Genomic DNA, 22,299 nt, shown 5'->3' with positions numbered 1-22,299 from the left:
ATCACTGTATTCTGTTTTCCCTCCAATTACTCTTATTACATGTCTCCAAGACAAAGTCATGGATGACTCACAATTTTCTCCAATTAAATAGCTATAAAACAGAGGTGTTCCTCATTGGTTCTAAATCTACACTCACTAAGGTTAACCATTCTTCCATTTTATTTAACACAAACATCTCTTCCCAGGTTAAGAGCCTGGGCATCATTCTAGACTGTACCCTCTCTTTTTCTTCCCAATATTCTTAGAAATCGCCTTAGTCAGTGGGTGGGCCCCTCTGGCAGGGTCTTAAATTGGTTTGAATCCTACCTGGCAGGTAGAAAATTGTTAGTTGTGGTAATTATACTTCAGAGACCCTGATATTCTATATGGTGTTCCACAAGGCTCTATCCTGGGTCCGCTGCTCTTTTCGATTTACATGCTTCTGTTAGGTCAGATTATTTTAGGGCATAACGTGAGCTACCACAGCTATGCTGATGACACACAGCTGTATTTATCAATAGCACCTGATGACCCCGACTCTGTTGTTTCACTAACACAATGTCTTACTTGTGTTTCTGAATGGATGAATAGTAATTTTCTCAAAATAAAGAGAAAACTGAAATTTTAGTGATTGGCAATAATGGAGGATTTAATGAGGATATCAGAAATAAACTTGATGCATTAGGATTAAAAGTCAAGAAAGAGGTAAAGAATTTAGGGGTAATTGTTGACTGTAACCTGAATTTTAAATCACATATTAATCAGACCACTAGGACAGCATTTTTTCACTTAAGAAATATAGCAAAAGTTAGACATCTTATAACATTGAAAGATGCTGAGAAATTAATTCACGCTTTTGTTTTCAGTCAACTAGATTACAGTAACGCACTCCTCTCAGGAATACCAAAAAAGACAAATCGTTTGCAACTAGTGCAGAATGCGGCTGCTAGAATCCTAACTAGGAAAAGAAAATCCGAGCACATCTGTCCAGTTTTGATGTCACTACACTGGTTATCTGTGTCATTCAGGATTGATTTTAAATTCTGCTTATGGTTTACAAAGCCTTAAATAATCTCGCCCCATCCTATATATCGGAATGTCTGACACCCTATACTCCAAATCGTAACCTCAGATCCTCAAATGAGTGTCTGCTTAGAATTCCAAGAGCAAAACTTAAAAGAAGTGGTGAGGCGGGCGACCTTCTGCTGTTATGTACCTAAAATCTGGAATAGCCTGCCAATAGGAGTTCACCAGGCTAATATGGTGGAGCAATTTAAAAAACTGCTGAAAACACATTACTTTAACATGGCTTTCTCATAACCTCACTTTAGTTTAATCCTGATGCTCTGTATATTCAATTAATTATAATTATTATTCATAATGGCTCCAAAATCCATACTAACCCCTACTCTCTCTTCTGTTCTTTTTCCGGTTTTCTGTGGTGGCAACCTGCCTCACAATCACCTAATCAAAGCACCGTGATGTCTCTGCATTGATGGATTAAAGACCAAAAGTCCATGTGACCGTCATCATCAAGCCCTTCCATGGAAACCCTGAAAACAATGAGGACTCATTGATTTCATTGATGTTAGGTAGAATGCCTAGAGGGGGCAGGCTGGGTGGTCTAGGACCCCCTGCAGATTTTATTTTTTATCCAGCCGTCTGGAGTTTTGTTTTTTCTGTCCTCCCTGGCCATTGAACCTTACTTTTATTCTATGTTAATTAGTGTTCTCTTATTTTAATTCTTATTTTTTCCTCTTTCTTCATCATGTAAAGCACTTTGAGCTACATTATTTGTATGAAAATGTGCTATATACATAAATCTTGATGTTCCCATATAAGTAATGTTTCTCGGACTGCCTTCTTCTATCTCTGAAACATTTCTAGACTTCAGTACTGTGTTACATAACGACTGGACAAAGTATCGGTTGATGCCCGAGTCACCTTAGATTACTGTAATGCTATTCTATCTGGCATCCCACAAAACTTATCCATCGCTTACAGCTTCTTCAAAATTCTGCTGCCAGGATAATAACCTGCTGTTCTAAATCTACTGAACATATCACACCGATTCTCTCTCAACTTCACTGGCTCCCTGTTTACTACCACATACAATACACAAAACTGCGGTTAACATTTAAAGCTCTCCAGACTCTCGCTGATCTCCTACAGACTTACACTCCCCTCACGCTCAATTAGATGCTCATCTGCAACTTTACTTTCTGCACCACACATCAAACTCTGTTACTCTGTTCTATGGGAGCTCGAGTGTTCTCTCCTAGTGCTCCTTAACTCTGGAATTCTCTTTCCTCTCATATATGTCAGCTTGATTCAATAACACATTTTAAAACTCCAATTATGAATTTAACATGGTTACTGCATGTTACCTTTATATGTTTGCTACTACCTTTGTACCTTATTGCTACTTGATTTTATCGTCCTCTTTGTTTTTATATTTTACTACTGTTGTTTAATTTCATTGTAAGGTGAGTGTTAAGAAAGGCGCCTATTAAATAAAATGTATCATTATCTTCATATGTATAATATGCTACCATGGCTGTCCGTTTGTCTGTCCAGGATTTTAAATCACCTGTAGCTCGTTTGACCTATTGACCTTAAATTTGGTACACGTATACTACATGATGTCTACTGTCCACTTTCGGGGTGATGATTGACCTCCAAGGTTATTCCTCTTTTTATTTTACTTTACTGTAGAATCAACTCTTGGAAGCAACAGTGTGGCACATGCGTATGGGCGCTATTCTCATTCCTCCCACCTTCGCCATCACTTCCCCTACCTCTTCACATCTTAAATCATTCTTGAGGCAGATTGAAGACTTAAGTGCCAGCTTAAGTGAAAAATTAAAGAAAACATACTAAATAATTGCAACACAAACAAGGACTTAATCAGTTTTAACGCGAAAAGATGCCGTCAAAAGAAGAGAAGAAGTGGGCCGCTAGGGTGGAGACAAGAAGAGCTGCTCAGAAAGCAGCAAACACATCAATCTCTGAGCAAACGAATGATAAACGTACAGAGAAAGAAAACTATAAGTCAAGTGTATTCACTGTACGTTATCGTTATACAGTAGCAGTGTGCCGTTATACTGGTTATTAACAAAACTGGAGTGTCATTATAAACAACACTGCACTCATTATCTTCTGTGACACACCAACCCTGGGGACGTTCAGCCAACAAATCATTCAGCAGAAGTGTGTCAAGAAACATGATGGGGGCTCCTTTATACCAACAGCAATACACCTGTATAGCACCTCACTGGGATTGGGACAGCCAAGTCACAAGTTTTCTTGCTTTTTAGTCATTCTGGTATGTGTATATTTATTTATTAGTTTAAAAAGATTCTGTAAAAATCTAAATTTTGCCCTGGGGACAAATAAAGTAAATGTAAAGTTCTAATTACTGTATCTTATCTAATCTAAATTGTGGTCCAATCTTTGTCACATCAACGCACCAACACAATCTGCTTAAGCTAACAACAAACTGATGTACAGGGAGGAAGCAGTTTGTAGATGTGGTTTAGTTTCCAAGAAAACACACTTTCATAAAAACACTAGTCATGGAGAGATGCAGTATCAGCTGTGAGTTAGCGCTCATAACCACAAGATATAAAAAAGTAATTTGCTTTTACCCAGCCGAGGTGCTTCTGTCTTTTAGACTCATCCTAAAGCTAGCCGATCTCCCAGCTCTCCAGGAGAGAAGTTCTGAAGACGACAAGTGATTCATCAGAGTTGAATTTTATGGCAGATTACTCAGCCTTGCTTTTATGACTTTGTTACTGAAAAAGACCCCAAAATCTGTTCTTACAAGCCAAGTATTAAGTGCATTGTGAAAGAATCACTTCTAAGTTTAACTCGGAACCCAGAACGTGACAACACAAATGATTAGACTTTGGCTTGTCAATACTGAGCACACGGCTTAATCTGCAGACATGCGACTTCTTCAAAAGTTAAATGGAGTCAGGTGTTCAATCAATGGGATGAGAATGGAGTTGTGGTCTGGAAGAGCCTGCCCAACCAAAAAGACACACAAAGTCTGTTCACCGGAAGTCTCCTCTTCAAGGAAGATGTATTCACATTAACCATGCAATGATTAAAATAAATATCAAATGAGGAAATAGAAGGAGATCAACTGTAGAGATGGTGACTAAAGCTTTTCTAAAGGCCTGGGTATTAATCCACTGGAAAACAAATGGGGAGGAAATTCAGTACAGCTGCTCCTCTCCCTGGAAGTGAGTGTCCTAAAATCATGCTAAGAGGTAAACGATGCTAGAGGAGCCTCATGAACTTGTCCGAGTCTTTGCTCGTGTGTCCACGATAAAAAAACACACAATGACAACACAGGGGAAGCCACTGCTGTCCAAAGCTAAAATTGCTGCACACTTCTGAGGTTTGCAAACGTTCACCTGTACATTTAACAATACTTCTGGAACAATGTTCTGTGGACAGACAAGTTTCCTTTAAAAGAAACGTGAATTATTATGTTTGGAGAAAAAAAAAAAAAAAAAAAAGACACTGTACAAACACATCAAGACTTCATTCCAGGCGTGAAGCACAGCGGAGGAAACAACATGTTCTAGGGTCACTTAGCGGACAGAGGGCCTGGACAGCTTGATATTACAAAGATAACAATTAAATGAAAGTTATATCAAGAGATGACAGGAGAATATGAGATGATGCGACAAGGACGTGAGGGGAAACATAACAGTTAATCAGCCACCACAGCAACTTAAACAGAAGACAGCAAGTACTGTGGAATGGCCAAGTCAGAGTTCAGATCAGCAGGATGTCAATTTCACTTTCATTAATCACACTGTTTTAGTGACATGATCAATACCTATTATTGTCAATGGGTTATTGCCTCTGTGCAAAAAAGGGAAAAAAAAATCAACCAATCAAAGTTGTGATATATGTCTTGGATATCTCTAATTACAAGATCAGGATATGTTAGCACTGCTCAGGAAATTCTTCACAATCGGAGTACAGGCAGGTTACTCAAAAGTGACTGTGGCCCAGGACCGTACAGCACTTCTGAAATACAAATAAATCCTTCAGGGTTGGGGTTTAAGGTCAAGTGAAAAGGGCCACTAGGCCACTGCCTGCTAATTTGAGAGCCAGTGTTGTGCAGCAGGTATGTTAACTTACTGTCTCGATCAGGAGCAAAACCCTTCAAATACACCCAGGGCGACTCCTCTCCTTTGTAGTGAGATCTCACACGGAAGTCAAACACACCGAACGACGTTATAAAGGCTGTGAAATCACATCTGGTCTCGTTGATCATTGTGCACATGGGTAGATATTCTAATAAAGACCTGTTTAAAGGAAAGAAATGCAACACAATTAGTCATGTGCTTCAGGAACAGTTTGCAGTTCTAAGAAAGTTCAATGTACTCATCTCAATTTACTGTTGGGTTACGTTACCTCCATAGAGTTGCTGCTGAAGCTAAAAATACACCATTGTGTGCGCTTTTTGTTTTTAAAACCGTGTTTGTGCTCATCATCTCAGCAAGTGTTGCTGTGTCACAATGACCAAGTCACACTGTGGTTAGCTTTGGAACAGGCCATCAGAATGGATAGCACCAGTGGTGATGGAGAAAAGTAAAATTAAAAAGAGGGTAGATATATTTTTAAAACAAAAAATGTGAAAAATAGAAATAGGAAGTGAAAACTCGGTAAAGTAAATGTGATTAGAAATGGGATTTTAAAAAAAATCTCGCAAAACTCTATTAATCCCTTTGTGGGGGTTTGGGTGGATATTATACTGTTAACAAGTCTTATATGCTCCCGACACAGCAACGGCCAACTGTGACCCAAAAGTGGCAGAGAACCTCTGGTTTAGGCATATGTGTAGTGTGTGACTAGCTGGTGGTGGCTCTCCATGGCTGCCCTGCGCTTAGGACTGGCAGGAGAGGCATCGTTCTTACCCTTATAACCCAGCATTAGAAGAAGCTGGTAAGAACAAGTACAGTATGTATGTAGGTTACTCCAGACTGAAATGCAAAAAAGTAGCAACAACAAGAAAGTAAAACCCACTGAACTCCTGTGGGGTAACTGCAACAGAAGATGGGCGAAGGGCAACACAAAAACTTCAAACTATTGTACAAAATGTCAGGTCTCTTTGTGTCTATCAGTAAACAGAAATTGTTTCAAGGAGTGGCATGAAAAATCTTTTTGAAATTAAAGGTTTGGATGAGTATATAATAGTTACACATAGTGTGTGTGTGCGTGTGTGTGCGCGTATATATTTTTTTCTACATAATAAAAATATAATTACTACTGTAGTACTTGTTCTGACAGATTGTTTTTGGTTTGGAAACCAAAGAAGGGCCTACATGTGGAGAAGACAGTATATAAGGCTTGGACTGCTGCCAAACACATCGAAGCCGACGGCCGAATGAGTGATATCGTCATTCGTCCCGAAAATCCTTTCAGCGCAGCGACGGAAAATGGCAGACTGTATATATCAAGTTCCCACCTTGGTATTGTTATGGTATGGCTTCCTCCATCTGTAATGCAGTGTAAATCATCAATAAAGAAAGCGAAGTTATTTTCTCTTATGTGATTTTTACCGCCGTATCACTATAGGAGTGATATCGCCTTTTAATATCATATCTCTAGATTTTTCAGTTACTTAAAATGCCGCAATTATAAAAGAACTTATTCCAATTAGGGATCTATATCGCCCCCTAAAGGAAACAGGTTGGTGTTTTCCAAAAGTCGCACAACAGTGAAATTTGACTCTAAAGTTGCAAGAACCAGATATGCAGCATGCTGCTGAAGATCTTTAACACTCCAGAGTTTAGTTTAAGACTCAATGTTGCTTGTTCAATGCCCACCTTTGACATCCTGAGAGACCCTGAATGCATCACCTGGCCTGCCATACTTCCGTTGTACTGTTCTTTATGCCATGGATAAGAGTATCTGCCAAAAACATAACTAATAGCTGCATCTGGCATCTGAAAGATGCCCATCCGTATGCTGATTAGGATCGATAGACAGAAATTTGGCCCCAGGGGGAATTTTTAAATGTACAGTATAATTCATTTGCCTAACCATTTTTGTGACACGGTCAGAAATGTGTGATTATCAAGGAAGGAACACAAACATTTTTAGGAAGGGTTGTTGCACTCACTAATCATGGCACCAGAGAGTGGACGTGTGCTGCATGTTGAGCAGTGCAAGTGTGAATATGACTAATTAATTCAGTTATTTATATATATGGGCCTATATTACAGAGTGCCTTTATAGAATGCCTTTCATGTCTGTCTAACTATATATTCATCTGCCATTTACATCTATCACATCAGTTTACCTACGGTAGTTCTACTCTACTTATTGATCACGGCCCTGGAGAGTGGTAAAGCTGACTAGCACATGCAACAATTTCGCTGTACGCGTGACACTAAGGACCCTGTAAACTACACAATCATTTGACTAATGAGATGTGTTTGAATACACGTTGACGACTCTTCATTACAAATACAGTCTTTTTTGCAAATTCTTCCATGCATGTCTCCCGCAGAAAAGAAACACCACACCAGAAGAAATCCCCTTGAAGAAATGGTCAGTATGAGCAACTCTTTGGTAGCGTTGTGTGTATATGTAGGGTCACTGGCAGTGTGACACAGAGACACAGTGACCTCAAAACGTTGGGTGGTCTAATATGGGTCACTAAAGCCTTCAATCTCTGGTTAGAACATTTAGTGAAGACAGCAGAGAACATTATTGGGGTGCCTCTCCCTTCACTACAGGACATATTTAACCTACGCAGCATTGTGCAGGACCCCTTACACCCCTCGCATGGACTTTTCACACTTCTGCCATCCAAGAGAAGATACTACAGCATCAGAGTCAGATCTGCCAGGCTGCAGGAGAGTTTTTACCCCCAAGCTGTTAGACTCCTTAATACCAGGCTGCCCCCTGGGACCTTCCACACGGCCTCAACCACCTACCTCTAAAAACAGAACTTTTATACATGCCAGCCACTGACCTGTGAAGACGAGTGTGCAGGGAGAGAAGAACTGAACATCTCCTACTGACCTTTAAGTATTTTGACATTCTTGATATCCTTCTGCTGTGAAACATTCTGACCTGTCATTGTTTACATGTCTTAAACAACTATTATCATACACTGATCACTTCTGTATTATCTATATCTATTATTTATTTATTATTACATATCTATTGACTCTATTTATGTATCTAGATTGCATAATACCATACATTGCATCAATGTTCATATTGCTTACTTCACGTCATTATTGATGCTACTTCTTTGTCTTGCCTTTGCACAATGTCTTGTTTGTGTTTTAATTTTAATTTAAAATTTTAATTTTTTATTTGCACTTCATGTTGTTACTCTGTGGACCCTGAGCTTCGCAATTTCGTCTATCTGTATACTTGTATATGGTTGACATGACAATAAAGTTCGCTTTGATTTTAACTCCGTTATATGTCAGTGCCATGAAGAATCTGTCCTTCATTTCCAAGTCGTTTCTGCTTTAAGGCTTTGTCCATCCTACAGAGTTTTGTGACTAAGTAAGATTACAAGCGACTTGACTGATGTTATTTCCTAAACACTGTGAGCCTGGTTAATCCCAAATATCCCAAGCTCAGCAACAGTCACATCCCATCCTCAACCCAAACAGCCACCAGCCAGCCAATAAGCATACAGCAATGCTATGTCACTGCGTTATTTCACAAAGCAGACAAAGGCACCTGCCAAAGTGAATTTTGACACAAAGTTCTTGTCAAGGCCAATGAGGAAGCTCTGTTCTTCCTCATAAAATGATTCTTGTATATCCCAACATGTATACAACTTAAATGACCTCACAGGAAATCACACCGCAGGCCTTTCTGAATGCCACTTCTGAGAAACAGATGACAGAGGTGGGGGGGCTTTGTGGTTTCCTCTCTACATTCAAAACAGACAGAAGAAAAAAAAGCAGAACTGCAGCTTTGCAAAGTGCAAACCAAAATGACGAACGACAGCATTGTGCACCACGGTTGTTGTCAGACCTACTTTGCTGACTGCAGTTGGCAGATGAGAATTTGGTTCCCTTTTGTGGTTATTTTTCCCTCGTTTTTGCTGGATAAACCCTGCACGGACATTTGGGAGTCCCAAGTGAGCACAAATATGGTGTTCTGCAGATTGCTGGTAGGCAAGATTTTTTTTTTATCTGCCCAGGGAGCATAACTGAACATCAGGTAGACCAATTGTGTTTAATTAATAAATGAAATTTAGTGCGACACTAGGGAGTGGTACTGTCAGAAGTTCACTATACTGTGTGCACATGACGACAGCTAAAACTACTACCGGATAGAGGGATGGCAGAGAGGAAAGGAGGGCACACTGAAGTGGACTGAGAGGATTTCTTTCTTTCATTTGGGAGTGAGACCACTACCTGGAAGGGATGCCAAAGAGTTGTCCGAGTGCTGCTGTGGACCCAGGCCATAATGGGGTGCCAAAGAGCCATTCGGGAGTTAGTCCGGACCACTCCTGGATGGAATACCAAGGAGCAATTCAGGTTTGGAGAAGGTCACACCCAGGACAGGGCACTGAAGGCTGATAGATTTGGGGGTCTTCAAGCCAGTGTTCAGCCCTACAGGGTTGTCGGAAACAGCAGGAGGCCACAGCTGTATTCCAGCCGCAGTTACGGGAGCCTGGTCCTAGAAGACAACTGTTCTATACCTCTGGGCTGGTTTTCAGCAACCAAAAGGACTTCCTGCCTAAATGTTTGAGCTGTGGAATCACTCATGCATGATCAAAGAGAGGACTTGAAAACTCCGCTCAAGGGGACACTCCTGCCAGGAATTAAATGTGGTCTAATTGTTTTGAGACTGCAATGTTACCTGCAGTGCCTCCATGCTGCTTCAACATCCAAATTATTTAATACAACTTCATGAAGTTGCTAGTAACTGAAATGTCCTTAGTCCAGTTAAAAATCACAAAACAGCAGAGTACCTTCATTAAAACATATGAAATATGTGGTGGGGCTGACCCCATGATTCTGTCACATATAAAGTCACACTCTATCCAAAGGCCCTGTCACATAGGGACAAATGGATCCACTGGAATGAAAAGTCATCTTCATATCTGTGGCCCAAGTCTATCCTGATTTGCTCATTTTACCACTGCTTACCTGGTCCCCATGGCCCCCTTGGTCCCCTCGGCCGTGTAGGTCACTGGCCCGTCTAAGTTGGGGGACTCCCATTCCAGAACAGCTCCAAAGTTAAAAGAATTCATTGTCACATTTTGTGGTTCAGGCACAGTGGCAAGGAGAGCTGCAAAGAAAAGGGAAAAACAATGAAAAAGAATGAGGGGCGGCATTCGCTTCCCGGGTCCTCACTGCATGGAGTTTGCATGTTCTCCCCGTGTCTGCGTGGGTTTCCTCCAGGTGCTCCGGTTTCCTCCCACGGTCCAAAGACATGCAGGTTAGGTGCATTGGCAATCCTAAATTGTCCCTAGTGTATGCATGTGTGTGTGTGCCCTGCGGTGGGCTGGCGCCCTGCCCGGGGTTTTTTCCCACCTGGCTGGGACTGGCTCCAGCAGAGCCCCGTGACCCTGTGTTAGGATATAGTGGGTTGGAAAATGACTGACTGACTGAAAAAGAATGAAGTTTGTATAGTAAACACCATGTGGATGGTAGACTGCGGTCAAGAGAAGCCCCTGGACACAAAATGAATGCCAAAGAAACTGAATTGTTAGAAAAGAGTATTTGCCCCTATCCACCCTTCCCTGTTTAGTTTTTGGGCAGTTAGAAGACAAAGCAACAAAAGAAGCTAAATGAGACAAAACCCTGCCTGTTTGACAGGGTGGTCTACCTACACAGGTCTACCTATACAGCCCCAATCTGTCAGGTGAGGAGCCGGGTGCCCTAACGTATCTCAAATAGCACAAGAAACCCACCTTTATAACTTGCCTTCCGAATGCTCTCCCACCTGCCAGATTAGCTCTTGCCAAAATCTAAGGACTCCAAGCACAGTAAAGAATGTATTGGAAGGAGACTTTAAGCTTTAGCCAGTAAGAATTTCTGGGAAAAAAAGTCTCCAATCACTTTCAGGGTCAGATATGCCTCATACCCACCCCGACCACCCACTGCATCAACAACTCCTGCCACTTCAGCTAGTATGGCCAGAAATGAGCCCACCCCTAACAATCACAACTGGCTGTCCAAAGCTGAAGAGCAACTGATTAAGCTGCAAGCAGGAAAACCCAGGCGGCCAGTTGGATTCCGTACTCGAGTTCTTTAGTTTGTGCTGACCAACTTTGGGGTGTCCAATCTTACTTGTACAGTCTGTCACTAAGGTTCCAGAAAGCACCACTACTATAGAAAATGTTGTGTACTGATTCAGTTCCAAAGAAAACTGTCTCCTCTTCATCTAATGCAATCAGACCGGTGGTCTTTACATCTCACAGTATGAAGACCTTTGAGAAGCTGGTTCTGGTCTAGACGAGTCCACTTGTGAAAGACCACTTGGACCCACTGCAGTTTGCTAATCAGACCGAGCATGTATAGGAAAATGCAATTATGTCTGCTCTACAAGAGTTATTCCCATCTGCACAGAGCTGGCAGCACTGCAAAGATGATGTTTTTTGATACATCCAGTGCCTTTAATACAATCCAGCCATCTCCATTACAGGGTAAGCCCGGAGATATGGAAGTGGTTGAACCTTTGGTATCTTGGATAATGGACTACCTGTCAAGTGGACTGCAGATTGCAAGGCTCAAGGACTGTGTGAGGAACACTGGCAACACCACAAGCAGCAGGCCTATCTCCTTTGCTCTTCACTCTGCACACCTCAGAGTATAAATGTAACACCAGATAATGTCACTTGCTGAAGTTCTTATACTCCTACACTAAAGGGGGTGAGACAGAGTAGAAAGGGATTGGCTGAAACTTAACATTAAGCAAAACTAAGTAACTGGTAACTGATTTTTCCTGCACCAAATGGCCTCTACACCTGGTCACTACTCAGAGAGTGGATGTGGAGGTGACTCTCGGCTACAAGTACTTGGGGTTCCACATCAAGGACCGATTGGACTGGTCTCAATACAGAGGGAGCACAGAAGAAAGAATGTCCTTAGGAGACTGTAAGTAGCGACATCCACCACATCTCCTACTATTCTGTGATGACCAATGTGGTGTGCTTGTGGTATAGCAGGTCCACAGCTCCCGTTCTAAGGCCAGTTTTAAAATAAATAATCACCGCGTTTGCAGCTTGGTGAGGGGGCGTGGTGGTTGTGTGGCTGAAGTGGTTCTCGGGGCGATTCGCGATGTGGGCATTTCTCACCCTAAGTGCACAGGTGAGAAACTGTCCGCATCCATGATTGTTCCTGGGGCTGCTGATTTGCTACAGACGTCATGCCCTCTTGATAAATAGAAGCGCGAGTCAGCTAAGGAGGAGGAAAAGAAAGACTGAATGAAACAGAGGTTGCAAGAGAAGGCAGGAAGCAGGAGGAGAAAGTTGGTGCCGGAGAGCGAGTGAGCGCAGGCTCGTGTGCAGCTGTACAGGTAGCCTGGGTGTTGGGCCGACACCCAGGAGTAGTCGTAGTGGTCGCTCCCGCTGAGTTTATAGTGAAGTGCGGGAGTGACTCTCTGCGTAAGGCCGTGGAAGGCAGCGGGAGTCAGGACTTGGGGTGTGTATTTCCCAGCGTGGGCGCCCTGGTTGCTGTGGAACCCAAGTCACTGTATGGAGGAGCCTACCGGAGCCAGGGGTCGGTAAGGCGATCCGAACAGTAGGACGGTGCAGAGAAGGTCAGCTGCATGTACAGTGACTCCCCTGTTGAGAAGCCCAGGTGGGAGAAGCAGGGGGGCCGCCAGTAGTAGAAGGAGGATGCACCGGATTTTTAAAAGGACAACTTCCAGTATTGTTTTAACCTCGTTGTTTTTAGAAGACTTTTTTTCTATATTTTTAACCTCCACGATTTCACTTTTGTTTTTATGGATTATTTATTTAATGAAGACTTTTTGAATCACTGCACTTTATTCAATTTGAACATTGTTTTTGATTGTTGTTTTAATAAAAGCACTTTGCACTTTTGCACCATCCCCTTTGCTATGTTGTGCCTCACTGCTTAGCTCATCGGTGACATTACCGACGGGGGAGAATGGAGTCGAACCCGTATCGTCACAGTGCTGGGCCAGGACCTTCCCTTCAAGAGAGTCCCACTGAATTTGCAAGCTAATTAAAAAGAGCAGAACTTACTTATGGGATGCCCTCTGGACCCACCAGAGGTAGTAGCAGTGGAGAGAATGAACACAAAACCATCTGCCAGTGTGAACAATACTGCACATCCTCTCTGTGGCGCACTAGCGCTAAGGACTTTCATCCAAAAAATTACTCAACAGTAGAGTGTGAAGAAAAGCTGCCACGGCTCCTTTATACCAATAGCATTATGCCCTCAAACACCTCACTTTAACTGTGGCTGCTCTTTTTATCTTTAGCCAAGTCACACATTTTCTTTCCTTTTAGTAATTCTTGTGTGCATTTGTTTGCTATGATCATTTATATACTTACTTATTTAAAGAGTTTCTTTAAAAAGCCAAATCTCTGCCTTGGGACAAATAAAGTTCTACCAATGAATACCTACCTGGCCCTTGTCCTCCTACCTCATGTATGCTCCTTGTATAAATTGTATCGGCTATCAAACACCAAATTAACAGTAAATACCTACTTATTTGGTACTTCAAGTCCCTGGATATTTTCTGTAACTTGAAATGTACATTTTAATGTAAATACTGCAAGCCTGCATGCTGTGGTGTCTTGTGTAAGGTGCTACAAGCACTGTGGCATGCCATTTTTGCTCTCTGTAATCATAGGCTAAGATCTGTTCTTTTTTTAATTATTAATCTGTTTAGATTGAAAAATAGTAAATAGAATTACCCCATCTCAGTGGTCACCATAATAAAAAAAAAAAAAGCACAGCCAGGGTTCTCAAGTTTAGCCCCTTGAGCATCCTGTGGCTGTAGGGTTTTATGTCTTCACAATTAGTTGGGCATTTTTACCTTTAATTGACATCACTGTTAAATTAGATTTCTTTTTATTTCTTGTATCATTGTGTAGCAGGTGCCACATGTGCTATTGTCCTGTTGTTAGTTTGCATCTCCTTAGGGTGCTCATCAAAAAATGAGTTATTGAGAGTTTGTCAAAATTGGGGAAATACACCTTTAAGGGGAGGACACAACCTGGACAGGACGGTTGGGACTGAAGACTCTATAACTGGAAAAGAAGGGGGCGAGAGAGACAGACATCGAGTGGTGGAGCTGGGAGAAGCAACAAGTTTGCGCCAAGAATCCACCTGCTGGAAGACGACGTTTGTTTTTTTACTTGGCGATACAACGGAGACGTGTCTCTGAAGACTAACTTTTTTGGCTTCACCAGGGCAATCGACCTTTTGGGTCCGGTAGGACAGAACCTTTTTTGTTATCGGCTCGGCTGCCTGTGTACTCCATGAGGCTTCCAACATTACACCTTGCTCGAGTACTGTAAGGACAGCGAACCAATTTGGGAAACCGGGTTATCTCAGGCGAGAATGTCTCGCCCTCCCCTAATCTGTGGAAGGTTGTTTATGATTTTTCTTATGTAATTGTTTGTTGGGGGAATTACTTAAAACTATTTTTTCTGTCAATATGTAAATATCTTTTCTGTTTTCTTTCCTTTCATCGTTGTAATGCTTACTGTCTTATGCTGATCTGGGGCATGTGGTGAGCAGGTCAAAAATAAGGACGAGCGTTGGTCACGTTACCCTGTTAGATTTTAGTAACAAACTGCTTTTCTCTAGCGGTATTCTGATCGAGCAGCGACGCAGGGTTTAGTTGTTCTCCCGTGGAGGCAGTACAATTTTACATTCAGCAAAGTACACCTGTGATAGATTTACATGTATGTTTAGGTTTACAGTATATTTAGATGCTCACCTCTTTTTCCCTTAAATCAGCCTTTTCGGTGGATTTTACTCATTTAATTGTAACCCAATACTGCCAACTTATGACAAGAGCAGCAGACACTGGTGCAAACAACGCTGACTGCTAAAGGGGCGCTACATTAGTGTCACTCACTTGTGTGCTTATGGCATAATAATGGCAAAATTTACCAGAAAGCTAAAAAGAACAATGTATTTAAACACAAAAATGAATTGCTATGCCTCTAACAAAGTAACACCTTCATTCAGTAAAAAATTTGTTTAACTGGTTTGCAATTTCTGCATTGATGCAATTAAAAAACAAAAATAAATTGCAGATTGGGAAGTAGCAGCTCGTTTCATTAACAAAGGAGTCCAATTAAAAGAAGAAGCTCATTGGGATGAAAACCTGCAGGCACAGAGGACTGCACTGGGACGAAATATAATAGGGCAGAGTGGTGGCTCTGAGGCTAAGGATCTGCGCTGGTATCCCGAAGGTTGCCGGTTCGAATCCCGGATACTCTGCTGGGCCCTTGAGCAAGACCCTTAACCTTCAATTGCTCCAGGGGCACTGTACAATGGCTGAACCTGTGCTCTGACCCCAAGGGGTATGCGAAAACTAACAAATTCCTAATATGAGAAATTGTATAAGGCGAAATAAATAATAAAGAACAATCAGTTATTATATCAAAAAATTACCAACCAGGAGAGTCGTTGTGTATGCAGACTGGCTCACTTGTCTGGCCGATCTTTCCAATATTAAGGATTTCAATGTTAACTTGAATGCAATAAAAGGTCCAGCGATCCACCTCTTCAAGGACCACATGTCTGATGGAGCTCTTTACATTCTTCATCTAAAGTAACACAGAGAAAGTCTTCATTTATTTTGTATGCAAAAACATTCATTAAGAGCAGACAGTGGCTGAAAATGACACGAAAACAACAGCCCAAGAGTAACAGCTGACAGAGCCAGATTCCAAAAAACGCACACTGTGGCTAATGTCGAAAACAGTGTTGCAGAACCAACTCCTGTTGATATGAAGACTCGAACACTTCATTGAATAAAAATAATAAAAAAGACCCTTCCTACTTGGCTCCGCCATTAAGAAAGAAAAAAATTGGATTTGAAGGGCGATCAACGTGCTTATTAACTAAAAGTTGTCAAGGGATGATGCTTGAAACCGTCAAAATAAAAGTTAAAGCCCTTTTATCAAATTTATCCAAACTATTTGAGTGGCTTAGTGCCAATATGAGAGAAATACAAATGCATTGTCATTAGTCCACCGTCACCCAGGGGGTTAATGGACTGAATGGCATCCTCTCATTTGTCAGATTTCTTATGTTTTCATGGGCTGTTGTGTGAATGGATTCGGTCACTCAGGCCTGGCCAAGTATTTAAAAGAATACTCCACCCCATAATGATGTATACAACTACGTATCAAATAACATCCATACAGACAACGTCCCACCACATACATGTCTGTGGTCCCTTAAGGTCATGATAGAATTAGGAAATCCCACTCAGAGAATGGGATGTAGTGGACACAGCAAATGCAAGAGCTTCCCGCATGCAAGACATATGTCTCATGTCTCCTGTACACAAAATGAGTGCACTGCCAGTAATATACTGTACTATTGTTATTTTAATGTAAATTTTTTCCTACTTATAAATAAAATCTTATAAAGACGTATGCTTCTACTTGTTGGCAGCAGCACCCAGTCTTGTGTTAACACTACAGCACTCCAAAGATCCACAATGTGCGATCTCTCTCTCTGTATTTAGTCAAAACGGGTTTTCAAGGCAACTCGGGCCCATTCTTCAGGCAAGTTGTACTTACATTGATTCCATCTCACCTGAAGAAGGGGCCTGAGTTGCCTCGAAAACTTGCATATTGTAATCTTTCTAGTTAGCCAATAAAAGGGGTCATGTTGCCTGTCTTCTCATTATATCCATAGTAGCCAACACAGTACAACACCCTAGTACATCAAGACAGGTACAACACAGTATCCTATATAGCTTTGCTATGTACTGCATATAACACGATGTTCGCACAACACCCAAATAGCATAATATCCAATTTCGTAGAACGTACTGTGGACATTATGCGGCATATACCTATGTGTCAATATTATTTTTATGTTCCATACCCCATGTAATTTATAGTGATGGCTGAAAACAATTTTTTAGCTCATATTTTTATGGAGAACAAAAGTCTCTGAGAGAACGGGAACCCAACACTGGATAACAGCAAACAATATGAAAATGTTCATTAAAAAATCTCCCATTACTCATGTTGCATAATCCAAACATCAGTCCTAAGTTCACATATGTAAAACATGTAATTTTTGCTAAATTATTATTAAGCAAACAAATCTGGAAAAAGAAAGTTATCCACAAATCAGAAGGCCCTTTTGAATTGAAGACAGGACTCTTGAACAATGAATAATGAGAAGAGGCGGGCCTTCAATTTAAAAAAGATCAATCCCGTGTGAAGAGGCTTCCTAAACCTATATATTGTAAGCCACTAGGGGGCGTACCGCCACCCTAACCCCTGACACAGACAGGCAGGACACAGGTTCAATTCAACACCCGTGTTTATTTACAGTTTGTGCACACATTACCAACACCATAATATACAGTCCATTCTCTTCCTTGCCGCCAGTCCATCTGCCCCCACTCTTCCTCGGGCTTTGTCCACTCCTTCCTCTCGACTCTGGCCCCTCAATGGAGTGAGGCGGCTCCTCTTATTCAGGTCCTGGGAGTGTTCCAGGTGGCTCATGACTATTACCTGGAATCACTCCCAGGTGTGCTCCTCTACAGGGCTCTGCCGCTCCCCCTGGTGGCCCCCACGGAACCTAACGGGGCTTTACCAAACTCCAGTTCCCAACATGCCCTGCAGGAATCCGTGGTGCCAATGAGGGCTGCCCTCTAGTGTCCCAGGGGAGGTATTGCCCTTTCCCCTGGTCCTTCCACCCTGCTGGCATCCCAGCCAGGTAGTGGCCGTCCATCAAAATATATACATACTTTTTAAAAAAAAACACATTAGAACAATCTGGACGAGAACAGGCCATTCGGCCCCACAAAGCTCGCCAGTCCTATTCGCTTATTTCTTCCAAAATAACAACATCAAGTTTAGAAGGTCCCTGAAGTCCTGCTGCCTACCACACTACTCGGTCACTTATTCCACATGTCTCTGGTTCTCTGTGTAACGTAAAGCTTCGTAACATTTCTGTGAAATTTACCCTTTAACAAGTTTTCAACTGCGCCCTCCTGTTCTTGATAAACTACTCAGACTTAAATATTTTTTAACAAATAAAAAATGTTAATAATTGGTACACACAGATACACCTCACTTGGTAATACTTGGCTAATTAAATGGATCTGATGGCAGGTGTGCAACTGGCTTGAAATGATAAAGACATGAACTTTTTCCTGTCCGCTCTCCTTGCTTTAGACTGACGACTTTACACATAGAATGTCAAACCCACAAATCCAATGAGGGCTCAGAGCCAGAACTGACTCACCAATCAGGTTGAACCACACATCATACTGGGTAATACTCTCAAACAGATTGGCAGACGTACTGCACACAGTTCACATCCAAGTCCATGCACAAAGGCATTACCAGTAAAGCACGGATACACCAACATTAAGTCACTCTTCCCATTTCCTTTAACTTGCACAAATTTACACATTTTGAAACAGATGGTGTTTTACGTTCCCGTGAGTTTGTCACTTTTCCGCTAATTTTCAGCGTGTAAGTTAAACTTTTTTTCCTTTTCCATCTGGTATACCAGATCAATCAGCATATGATCTACGCCTACGCCAAAGTTGAGCCTTTTCACCTTAAACATTTTTTTCATATCTGCTTACGTTTTCTTGACTTTTTGTTTTGTTGTTCTACCAGATACTTGACTTTTTGGCCTGCTTTCTTAACTATATATTTTCCTCTACTCCCACAGTTTTTTCTTTTCAAATGATGAGCCTGACCATTGTTTCATTGCTGCTACTGCCCAGCTCTCCTACTCATATCCAGCTTTTAAGACCACCACTGGTCGTTCTCTTCTGGCACCAGTCTCTTCCTATTAACCCACAGTAGATCAGCCAACAGGAAGAAACAGTTCTGATCCTGGAGATGAAATGTGTCAGAGGAAACCTGGCTTGAAAGCAACCGACCTGAAAGGAAATCTAGAGAAGACCAAGGTGAAAGGGCAGAGTACGGAGGAGGTGGGTGCCTATACTATACAGCGTGTGTGGCGCAGGAGTTGACAGAAACTCAATCCAACGCATGAGCTGACGGAAGCGGATGCATAAATGTCATAGAAGTGTAAAGGCAAGTGCAACCATTGTGTGTGAGATAATGCCGAGTTATTCAGCACAAATGTAGATCTCAGCAATGGAGCTGCGTTGGAAAAAGTAGGGAATTTTTAGCATACAGTATCTCACAAAAGGGAGTACACCCCTCACATTTTTGTAAATATTTTATGATACCTTTTCACTGAAGATATGACACTTTGCTCCAATGTAAAGTAGTCCGTGTCCAGCTTGTATAACCGTGTAAATTTGCTGTCCCTTCAAAATAACTCAACACACAGCCATTAATGTCTAAACCACTGGCAACAAAAGTAAGTACACCCCTAAGTGAAAAATGTCCAAATTGTGCCCAATTAGCCATTTTCATTTCCCGGTGTCATGTGACTCGTTAGCGTTACAAGGTCTCAGGTGTGTTAAATTTGGTGTTCTCGCTCTCACACTCTCTCATACTGGTCACTGGAAGTTCAACATGGCACCTCATGGCAAAGAACTCTCTGAGGATAGGAAAACAAGAATTGTCGCTCTACATAAAGATGGCCTCGGCTGTAAGAAGATTGCCAACACCCTGAAACTGAGCTGCAGCACGAGGGCCAAGACCATACAGCGGTTTAACAGGACAGGTGCCACTCAGAACAGGCCTCGCCATGGTTGACCAAAGACGTTGAGTGCACATGCTCCGCGTCATATCCAGAGGTTGTCTTTTGAAAATAGACGTGAGTGCTGCCAGCATTGCTGCAGAGGTCAGCCTGTCAGTGCTCAGACCATACGCCCGCTGCACACTGCATCAAATTGGTCTGCATGGCTGTCGTCCCAGAAGGAAGCCTCTTCTAGAGATGATGCACAAGAAAGCCCGCAAAACAGTTTGCTGAAGACAAGCAGACTAAGGACATGGACTACTGGAACCATGTCCTGTGGTCTGATGAGACCAAGATCAACTTATTTGGTTTAGATGGTGTCAAGTGTGTGTGGTGGCAACCAGGTGAGGAGTACAAAGACAAGTGTGTCTTACCTACAGTCAAGCACGGTGGTGGGAGTGTCATGGTTTGGGGCTGCACGAGTGTTGCTGGCACCGGGGAGCTACAGTTCATTGAGGGAACCATGAATGCCATGTGAGGGGTGTACTCAGTTTTGTGAGATAATGTATGTGGCCATGCAGGTACAGCAGCGATTGTCAGAGTGAAGGGCATGGAAGAAATCATGGGAGGGTTCACCACTCACTTTCAAAGGAGTCTCTCTGGCAGGGAAGGGTAAAGTTTAAAAATGCTGTATGAGGAGGAGTGTGGGAGTGAGACGCGGCTGATAAAAGGCTAACATGAAGCCAGAATGATGAGATTAATCAGAACGATGCAGCGAATCCTGAGTTTGAGAAAGACTTGGTGTGGAGATGATGGACATTGTGCTGAGGAGAAACACATTACGGTGGACTGGGCATGTGAAGTGAAAGGTAGTGGATGACAGGATAAAGTGGTGCACCAAGATGTAGGTATAGTAAATAAGGTCAAAAGGGAAGCCAAAAAAATAAAATAAAAATAAAAAAGATGCATCTGGCGGTGGTATCAGATGATATGTAAACAATAAGTGAATCAGCTAACCTGGGCAAACCTGGAAAATGGCCATTAAGTGACTGATATAGGATGACATGTCAAATCCAATAAAGAAGATAAATGACAACAGTGCACTTAAGATGTTCCCACACATGTTCATGGACACTGTGCATTACATTTTTCCACTTCGAAGTTGACCTACAGTAAGCCAATTCTGCTAGCATTCCCAAAATTATGACAAAGAAACTTCATTCAGTTTCTGTACTCTTGTTCAGCCGTTTCACAAAAAAAGAGGTCTAAAGGCATCAAGTCCTATTTTTCCCCATGCTGATATTTTTATATAACATCCTTCACAACATTCACCGTTACAAAGCAAACAGTAACACACCAGGCTAGAGAGATCAATGTCTCCTCAATGCCGGCTTGCCTTAGACTGCTGTTGTGATGACAAAGCTGGTGCCACCCTCTAGACAGGATGGTTACCCTCTGTTTGCTAATTTAATAAAGCAAATGTCACCTGAATAAAATAAATGTAACTTACCTTTCCTGTTTCATTCTTCTTCCAGTACATCACATTATAGGAGATGCCAAAGTAAATCTCACTTAACTGCTTGTCCTTTAGTTTTAGTACTGGATCTGAAATGTCTACATTAATTTTTCCCAAAATACTTTGGACTGAAATGTTAGAAGGAGGCCCAACTTTTGCTAAAGAAAGGCAAACAAAGAGAAAGAAATGTGAGAGAGCACAAATCATCAGTGCCAATGCTTAACAACAATATTCACTAAGAAATCTTTTCTAGGACATTTTCTGGGTATTTTCTAGGTAAATGTACTCTAAAATGTGAAACATGAGTACACAAATAGGATTTTTTTTTTTTTAATTCAAATAGCTTATCTCATAAAACATGTAGAAATATCATATGAAATCCAATAATGTAAATGTAATTACACGATTAACATTTGAATAATTTAAAAGGATTAACAGAAACTTAACTATTTATCTTATTCAATTCTTATCAGTAACTGTCTACATATGTCACATAAAATCAGAACAATTCAGTGTATGTATTATCGAGGGATGACTGCGACTCACCACATTCATTACTAGACTGATGTACGCTCACAACTTAACACACATACACAGTACGCAGACCCTAATCACATGATTCCTGCACTGCCTGGGACTCCTCCATGATCCTCATATCGACTCACCATCTTCAGCTCTGACAACATACAGCTGTCCCCGAGATCACACACCTTTTGGTTATATGCCACTTACAACCCACAATGTCTCACTTCTGCCATTCTGTTCTTCCTACTGAGGTGCCCCCATAACCCTGCAAGTTGGAGCAAATAGCAGTCTTCCCTGCACCAGGTTCAGTAATATTTTTTTTATGGCTTCAGTCACTCTAGATATAAAGACAAAGTATAGAAATTTAAAAGCAACGTGGTATTTATTAAAGCACAATGCCATGTGAAGTATAACAGAAAACCCAATAGATAGCAAAGGTCTGGATATAGTCTTAGAAAACGTACTGAAAAT

General features: G+C 41.7%; 1 protein-coding gene across 1 annotated transcript in view; it reads right to left on the bottom strand.

The window, feature by feature from the left end:
- Window positions 1-22,299, bottom strand: part of LOC114641455 (interferon alpha/beta receptor 1-like) — a 100,668-nt gene that overhangs the window by 47,947 nt on the left and 30,422 nt on the right. Inside the window, exons 4-7 of the mRNA XM_028790485.2 lie at window positions 21,298-21,461; window positions 15,601-15,751; window positions 10,137-10,278; window positions 5,140-5,306 (exon numbers count right to left, since the gene is read on the bottom strand). Of these exons, the coding sequence (XP_028646318.2) occupies window positions 5,140-5,306; window positions 10,137-10,278; window positions 15,601-15,751; window positions 21,298-21,461 (624 nt within the window). The remainder of the gene's footprint in view (window positions 1-5,139; window positions 5,307-10,136; window positions 10,279-15,600; window positions 15,752-21,297; window positions 21,462-22,299) is intronic.

This window comes from Erpetoichthys calabaricus, chromosome 4 (genome assembly GCF_900747795.2).
Source record: "Erpetoichthys calabaricus chromosome 4, fErpCal1.3, whole genome shotgun sequence".
NCBI lineage: Eukaryota > Metazoa > Chordata > Cladistia > Polypteriformes > Polypteridae > Erpetoichthys > Erpetoichthys calabaricus.
This window is presented reverse-complemented; position numbering and strand designations above follow the sequence as displayed.